Source organism: Morus notabilis, unplaced genomic scaffold (assembly GCF_000414095.1).
Source record: "Morus notabilis unplaced genomic scaffold, ASM41409v2 Scaffold372, whole genome shotgun sequence".
Lineage (NCBI taxonomy): Eukaryota > Viridiplantae > Streptophyta > Magnoliopsida > Rosales > Moraceae > Morus > Morus notabilis.
Genome location: NW_010361630.1, coordinates 206,385 through 215,613, shown reverse-complemented (window position 1 = coordinate 215,613; position 9,229 = coordinate 206,385). Strand labels below are relative to the sequence as shown.

The 9,229-nt window shown below is 31.1% G+C and overlaps 1 protein-coding gene and 1 pseudogene across 1 annotated transcript in view; one reads left to right on the top strand and one right to left on the bottom strand.

Annotated features, from left to right (window-relative positions):
- Positions 1–2,869, top strand: part of LOC112092020 (uncharacterized mitochondrial protein AtMg00810-like) — a 6,726-nt gene extending 3,857 nt beyond the window's left edge. Inside the window, exon 2 of the mRNA XM_024167089.1 lies at positions 2,671–2,869. Coding sequence (XP_024022857.1) covers positions 2,671–2,869 — 199 coding nt within the window. The remainder of the gene's footprint in view (positions 1–2,670) is intronic.
- A 968-nt stretch (positions 2,870–3,837) lies between these two features.
- On the bottom strand, positions 3,838–8,181 carry LOC21392124 (annotated as a pseudogene).
- Positions 8,182–9,229: the final 1,048 nt, after the last annotated feature.

Sequence of the window (9,229 nt, the reverse complement as noted above, 5' to 3'; positions counted from 1 at the left end):
TTTCAGAACTTCCGCCGGCGATTGCGGCTGATTCCGGCGGAGTTGGAGGTCGTGCCGCATGTCGTTGAACTCAGCTCGTCGGGATCTTTCTATTGACACCGGCGGTGTCAAAAATGGAGGTCGGAATCTTAACTTGAGTATTTGGCCATTGATGGTTTGTGTGAGAGAGAACGTGAGAGGAGAGAGAGAATGAGCGAGAATAAGAGAAAGAAAGTGTAAGAACCCTAAAAATTTCACTATATAAAGTATCTGATTAAGGCAAGATTACGTGCCTGATCTTATCCTCAATTATTTCTTCTAAACAGATTAAATTTATACTGATTAGAGGTAATTAGTTTAGCTCACGTAAGTTAATCTACTACTTACAGTCCAATATCAATTTCTGAATAATTCAATATTGTTTTATATTCTTACTCGCGTAATATTTCAAACTGTTTCAAGTTTTGAAATTAATTTTAGACTGAACAAATTCTAAATTTTAATTTTCTGTATTCTATCCCAAGAATGACGTTTCTGACAGTGTCAACTCCCGAGCTCATATTGTATCCATCTACTATAGGTATTTATCTTGTGACTTTAACCTAACTGTCTAGCAATTAAGGATTTTTTTCTTCTTTTAAAATGCCAGTGCGTTTTTTTTTATACGCCGCTAACATCGTGCTGTGCTTAGAGATTCTTGAAATTAAGATTCTCAAACTATACTTGTACTGAAAATTATTCCGCCTTAAAATACTGCGAGAATTTATCGATCGAATTTACTTGATCGAAACATGAACTTAACATGAAATTTGCTATAGAATTTAGGAATACATATATTAATTCCATAAATCCTCCATTCACAATATAACATAATATTTTCTAAGAAAATCCTTGGCTTAAAAATACATGAATTGTATTATTTAAGGTCTGAAATTTTCTCATTCATTACATACAAATTGTTATATTAATAAAACTCTAATGTCCTAAATTAGTAGTATCACTAGAATTATCGTTGTTTTTGTCAGAAGAAGGATTCAGAGGCAGATGATCTAGACGGACATACGACTCATGAGGAGTAACCGCTGAGAAAGTCATGTTAGTTGCATATATTCCAGGAGTTGATCCTTGAACTTAATATCCCACCTGAAATAAATATATGTAGTGATGGAATCGGAAAAATTTTCAGAGTAAAATATTTAAAGTAAACAAAATAATTAAATATTGTATAGTGATAATTTTCTATTTTTATTAAATAAAGGTGCATATATTGTATAGTCATCATATCACGCCTGCTTTTCCTCATACTCCATCTCCTCACTTTCTTGAACCGTCATATATATATATATATATATATATATATACACGCATATACATGTATATATATACATATATAAATATATATATTCCGTTTTGATTGGAGCAATCACTAATGAAACTGTGAATTATACACGAGAATCTATAAATTAATTCTTCCTTTCCTGTCTCTTGCTCAAATTCTTGGTAAATGTTTAAAAGGGTTTGGAAAATTAGTGGCATATATTTCAGGAGTTGATACATGAACTTAATATCCCACCTGCAATAAATATATGTAGTGATGGAATTGGAAAAATTTTCAGAGTAAAATATTAAAAGTAAACAAAATTTTTAAATCTTGTATAGTGATAATTTTCTATTTTTATTAAATGATGGTGCATATATTGTATGGTCATCATATCACGCCTCTCTTCACAATCTCTCTCCTCACTCTCGCTTTCCCTCATCCTCCATCTCCTCACCTTCTTGAACCTTTATATATATATATATATACACACACACATATACATATATATACGTATATATATATATATTTATATTCCGTTTTGATTGGAGCAAGCACTAATGAAACTGTGAATTATACACGAGAATCTATAAATTAAGGGATTTAATCTATACACGAGACTCATAAAAAAATTTAAGAACGTATTGCACATGAACTCTTGAGTCTTGCAACGTCATAGCTGTTGTATGAGGGTGTATTAATTAATATTTCACATGGAAGAGAAAGGGGAACAAGAACACGATTTCTCTTTGTTTCAGTTTCTGTACTTTATTTAACTATATGCTTACTTACAAAATTAAAATTATTGTTTGATGGGTCTTATATAACATGAGGAATAAATAAAGGAAATACCGATCATAACAGTACTCCCCGGTATTAATTTATAGTTAAAGAAAATGAATACTAAACTTATACAATTTTGTTGGAGCAAAATTTCGTCCAACACTTAACCAATATTTGTGTACCAACAATTCATATCAAACGGACTAATAATCTAAAAAAATTGGATACACACTCAAGTTACACAAACAACCTCGAAGAAAGAACAAAGGCAAAATATCATAATTTCAAGGCTATTGTACTGAAAAATTGAGTGTCTTTTTCTCTCAAATCGCGAGAATCTATAATACATTGGGAATAGAGAGTTTAATTCTCCCATTAATTCAATAATTTATTCTCTCTTTAATGGCAATGTAAAACTCTTTCATCTCTTGGGTGTTACAACCGATAAATAATTAATATAAATCTAATGTTGATCATTAATTGCATTTAATTACCGACCGTTACGCTACTCGATGTTGCCTTGTGATCCTTGAGCTTCCTCTTTTAGTCTGAGTATTAATGTTCTAACACTCGAATGCTTGGATACTCAGACGCTCAGATGCTCAGGCACTCGGACGCTCGGACGCTCGGACGCTTGGATGCTCGAACATTCGGACCCTCGAACATTCAGATGTTCGGATGCTTGGACACTCGGACGCTCAGGCAATTGGATGTTCGGACACTCGAATGCTCGGGTGCTCCAACGCCCAACTCATTAGTGTTCGGACTTTGCATAGTCACGTGGCATAATGCCAGTTATAAATATATTATTGCATAAATCCCATCCAACAACCTTGATAAGAACACGTAAATTAAAACAATGATTATTTAATTACGTAAGAAGATATTTTTGTAATTATATTCGTAAAGTTCTTATATTCCTAAATATAATAAACACTAGAAAGAGGACTGAATTGTTTCTTATTTTACTTTCTATAGATAATTATTAAATACTATCTTTGTAGAAGAGATTATTTACTCTTGAGAGATTAAGAACTCGAACTAGAACAGTCTTAGGCACATCTGTTGGCTTAATTAGGAGCTCCGGGTTTATATCTTTTCGTGCTTTAACCACTTGTTTATTCAATTCTTCATACGCCTCTTACTCTGGCACTCTGTGTTATTTTGCATAACATTTAACAGAAGATGCTATATGTTCTCTCTCTTGCTCAAACTATAAAGAAAAGAAAAAAAAATTGGTCATGTACTTATTACATAAAAATTTAAGAACAAATTGCACATGAACTCATGAGTACTACTCATAATCATAGATATTGTAATATGGTATATCTAATACTTCATATTGGGGAGAACGGGAAAAAGAAAAAAAAAATTTCTGTTTCTAGAACTCTACCATATATAATATGAATAATGCGATGGATAACTCAAATTCTAATTTTTATGTACTAACTAATTTGACATATGAGTTGTCATTTTTATATTAGTAGGTGTTTAAAACATGGTCACGTCAATTAATGATAAGATGTTGCATCTACTAATAAAAATATGACAACTCAAATGTCACATCGTTTATTTTAGGGTTTTGAGACCTGCCTATCTTAATGGGAGAGTTTTGAAGCACTATAGACGACGGTTAAATAGTAACTATCGTCAAATATCGAAGTCTAGATGACAGTTTATTATCGTCGTCTATTTTCAGGCACGGGGCTTCGTCGTGTGTTGTAAAATGCCAGTTGTAGTGCATAAGATAACCCACTTTCGATATGCTTCAATTCTCAGTTGATTTTATATTTAGTATCTACACATTATTCATTAATACACACACATATATGTATATTAATGAGGAGTTCCTTCAATGCCTGAACTACAATAACAAAGTTAAATTTACAATAATGGGATTGAATCTATAAGCAATGCAGCAACGGAATCTTTAGTCTCTTTCCCAACTTGTGTATAGCCATCACCATCTTTGTAGAAGAGATCATTTGCTCTTGAAAGATTAAGAGCTCGAACTAGAACAGGCATAGGCACAACGGTTGGCTTAAGGAGCTCCCGGTTTATATCTTTCCATGCCTTAATCACTTGTTTATTCAATTCTTCATATGCCTCTTGTTCTGATACTCCGTGCTGCTTTGTATAGCATTCAACAGAACAGAAGATGCTATATGTTCTCTTTTTTGCTCAAACTGAAAAAAAAAATGATCATATGCTTATTACGTAACGAGGAAATCTTACAACTACATAAAAATTTAAGAACAAATTGCACTTGAACTCATGAGTCATGATCATAGCTATTGCATTCGGGTGTATTTAAAAAAAAAAAAAAATGATCATATGCTTATTACGTAACGAGGAAATCTTACATGTACATAAAAATTTAAGAAAAAATTGCACTTGAACTCATGAGTCATGATCATAGCTATTGCATTAGGGTGTATTTAATACTTCATATGGGAAACAACGGGAAAAAGAACACTTTTTTTTTTCTAAATCAAAATGGTAGTTTACTTACAAAATCAAAATGGTAGTTTGGGTCCTATATTACCAATCTTAACAATAAAGGGAATGAGTTTTAAATGCACTTACATATTCTTGACAAGAACACATAAATTAAGCCAATAATTAATTGATTGCGTAAGAACATGCCAATTTAGTAATTACATTTATAAGGTTCCTATTCCTAATTAGTAAGTAAATACTAGAAAGAGGGTTGAATTATTTCTTATTTTACTTTCTTATCGATTATAAGTAAACTATACAAAGTTCTCATTCTCTGATTCTCATTTGCTTACTTAATTTTCGTTTCAAACTTATCACCTTTCCTATTATATTTTGGGGGATAAATATGCTCTAAAGATATTAAGACGTTGGATGACAATGATTATCTTAACGCTCTAATAGTCTACTAAAATTATTTTGCTGTTTTTTTTTTTAAACGATTTTGGTCAAGATGGCCTTCCGTATTTTGATCTATACCTTGTGAGAAGAAATGTCATTCATCACCCGACCAATGATTGCTGAAGCTCTAATACTTTTTGGGTCGTTAAACGCCCACTCAAAGATGTCTTTGCTTACAATATCTCCCATTCCAACAAAAGACGTGATTGCAATCGTGGGGATAGAACTAGAAAGCCATGCAACGTCTAAATATTCCTCCAAAGATGGAATGTATCCTTGGTTTAGCCATCTCGCTTCGTCAAAGTAAGCTCGAGCTAATCTTTTCATCTGACATATAAATATATAATATATATTTATATATATAAATAATTTATAAAACACACAAATATTAAACTAGAGTGGAAGATATTAACAAATATATTAGAAGAGATAAACAAAGCTGGTCTTAAATATCGTCCTATATATGTACCGCTTCTTTTGCATAGTGAACTCGGTATCTTTCTTCATTTCCCATCTCTTTCTCAAATTCTTGGTAAACGTTTAAAAGGGTTTCGAAAATTAGTTGCATATATTCGGGGAGTTGATTCTTGAACTTAATATCCCACCTGCAATAAATATATGTAGTGATGGAATCGGAAAATTTTCATAGTAAAATAATAAAAGTAAACAAAATAATTAAATATTGTATAGTAATAATTTTCTATTTTTATTAAATAAAGGTACATATAGAATTTTTTTTTTTTATTTAGTGGAGTGCAATAATCATTAATTTGTGCAGGTTTTGGAAATATGTGGATTCGAAAAAATCAGCATCAAAACCTTTCAATTGCTGCAGTGAAGAGCTCCAATTCTTCAAATGTAGCATATGAGTCGCAGGTATCATCCAAAACTGATATGAAGGCGAGGACTTTGGTTAAAATTTTTCTTCCAAGCGAGTATTGAGGCTCAAAATACACCGCCAATGCCCAAACATACAATTCGACAATCCTATCTCTTATATACGGTAGCTTATTTTCGAAATCTACTTCCTTCCACCACCTACAATATTATAAAGTACAAGCAATATGAGTCAGCACAATTCATTAAAAAAAACAAAAGAAAAAGAAAATATAAAGGAGAATAGGACCCAAAGATTTAATGTGATTTGACAATATGCGTGTATTCACATTCTAGAAAATGGGAGACAATTCACTAATAAGTTTCATACAAGTTCAATTTACAATTACAAAATTGGATAAGTTACCTAATACTATCTAATCAGCTAAAATCAAGAGATTTCTTAATATAAAATTAATTATAAATAAAGTGGAAACTACTAATAAAAAGTATCTATATAATATGTTTAACTTTTCTTAATAATTAGCCTGTAAGTTTATCAACTTTATTTCAGTATGCGATTAAAGGGCTTACCTAGTAATGTCACCAAGTTCCTTTTTATACAAAGATTGGAGAAGATTAAAATCTAATTTTGCGAGTTCCAATAATGCTTTGTTATGTGAAGCATCATCTTGGTAGATTGAGATGTACTGCCTGGCCTGCAATCTTTCTAGGCTCTTCAGCTGTGGCCACTTTAGGGCACAAATTATTTGTTCCGATAACGGCCGGTCGGTTTTTTCAGCACTTGCCAAGGACTTGAGGAGAGTGGTGGTGAAGACAAGGGCTTCTTCTAGTGTGTCTTCTCCATGCAACCCTAGATGTGAGGCCTCATAAAAGGCAAGCATACTAGAGATGTCATCTGCCAAGCATTCCTTATACTTTCCAGTACTTTCATCTTTGAATGTTTCAAATACATCTGATTGTCAACATTAAAAATCATACATCAGTAAAAGTATGGGTATTTATTTATTTATTTTGAAAGATTTTTGCCGCTTTTGTTACTCGAACTTTGATTGAATTGACACTCCTTAACTTTTTAAGTATTCTAAATTACTCTCAAACTTTAAGAAAATATTACAGTGTGCCGCCAAATTAATAAATAGTGTATATCTAAATTTGAAAGGAAATGCCTTTAGGCACGTGAAAATCATACGAAATCTTAAATGAAGCCACGTAACATGAAAGCTCATGTATGAAGTCACTTTGCAATACTTTGTTAAATTTCAAAAATACTTAATTTTCTATAATAAAAACTAAAGGAGATAAATCGTATAAAAAAAAAAAAAAAAAAAAAAAAAACAGAATTATTATAATTGGCTTATTGAGACTGACCAGATGAAACATTATATCCGTATTGTCTTAGAAGCCGAAAACGAAGAGCAACATCATACAAATCTCTATCATGACTGACTTTGTTCTGATAGGTTTCAAATATGTGTTGAAGTGCTTCCTCCATTTCTCTTTTAAAATGGTATGACAGTCCTAATCGCTGAACTGAATCGACTAACTTCAATTGTTCAGAAGAATTCTTTGCAATATTTTTGAATAACTCCCTCCTTACCACTTCTTTTAGTTCTTCAACTTGCTGTTTCGTCCTTCCATTTCTCTGCAGTACAAAAATATATATACTTGCACGTGATGATCGGCAAAACAAATGAAATGATACGTCGTGCATTTGGGTATATAAGAAGGCAGAAATAAACACATATACACATATACACATATTTATTTTCATTCGTTTTTATGTCTTCCAATAATGGTTACTATTTCTGATAAAGGTCATATTTTAATAGCAATTTATGACATGACGTGATAAGGTTTGAATTGTTATGCCTGCCAATAGATAAGTATTAGAGTAATTAACCACTAAAAATGGCACTCATATATATACACACATTAATCCTAAGCTGTGAAGTAGGAGACCAATAATAGTGTTATATTTTCAAAAGAAACAATAGGCCCATATGCAAAAAATTACGAAATTTAAAAGGCTAAGGTTTGAATGCAAATGTTTCTGAGAGCATTCTAATATCAATTCATCCCAAAAACTTATTAGGAGTGTTTGAAAATAGTATGATGTGCTAATCGAGAATCCTACTAAAAATATAACTTGCATATATATTAATAATTATATATACTTCCATGTCTCTAGACTCATAGTTAAGAAATCGGTCTCCCCAAATGCTGGGATGATGTGTGGCTGTTCGCCGAGGGATTTCAGGTCTAGTATTTTGGGCTAGAACTGGGATAGTGATACTCATTTTTGGTATAGTAGTCTTGGAAACTATAACTAGAAAGAGGAATTTTGGGTCTTGCGAGTAAGCTTAATTTTCTGAATGTTGTTTGTATGCTTTCAGCGCTAGTGTCTTTATATAGACCGAGGAAATGATTTGACCGATCATCTGCTCGGACTGATTTCATTGGATTCCAATCATCAATAGTAGACCTTAATTATAGAAAATAGACCTCAATTATTGAAAATAGACCTTATAACTTCATTTTGACATGTAAATAGCTCCTGAAATATTCCATTCAAGCCACACTCGCTATATTGTAGTCTTTTGGAAAAATGAGAATGCATTGTATCCGCAACAAGGTGTCAACTGTTGAGTTTATAGTGTACTAAATTCAATGTTTGGTGGACTATTATGATATATTGTATTGTATAATTTGTTTTTGATTTTTTTTACATCTTAACATATTTCTATGTACTTTTTCTCTCATCCTGGTCTCTCCATCTTATTTGTTCACTTTCTCTTTTCTCTTTCTCGCTCTTATTCCTCCAACTCAGTGTTAATCTCTCTCTAGACTTTGGCTGCGTTTGATATTACTTTTCGCTCCCAAAATTGGCTTCTCCTAGTAGTAAAAATTGATTTTAGTGTCTGATAAATATCCTCAAAAGTGCTTTTTGAAGAATCTACGGTCAAAATCAGAAGCAGCCTAAGGACAATTTTAGCTTTTAGATTTGGCAGGAATCAACATAGTACAATTAATGAAACTTTTATGATACCCTTAATACACCTAATGACATTTAAAATTTACAATCTTTCCAATCTAAAATTCAGGCTCGTAATAAAATATAATATAATAATAATGTTGCAACAAATATAACAAATATAAACTATTATTAAATAACATATTATATATTTATGATATAGAATATAATAATATTATTAAAATGGTTAATATAATTACAATATTATAAAACATATTATAATACTAAATAAGAAATAATAATATTTTGGTTATAATATAATAAAATTGCAAAACTATATTGTACTATATAATATGATATTTTAATAATATTATAATTATTTTAATAATATTATATTATAATTATAATATAATTATAATATGATATTATAATTATTAATT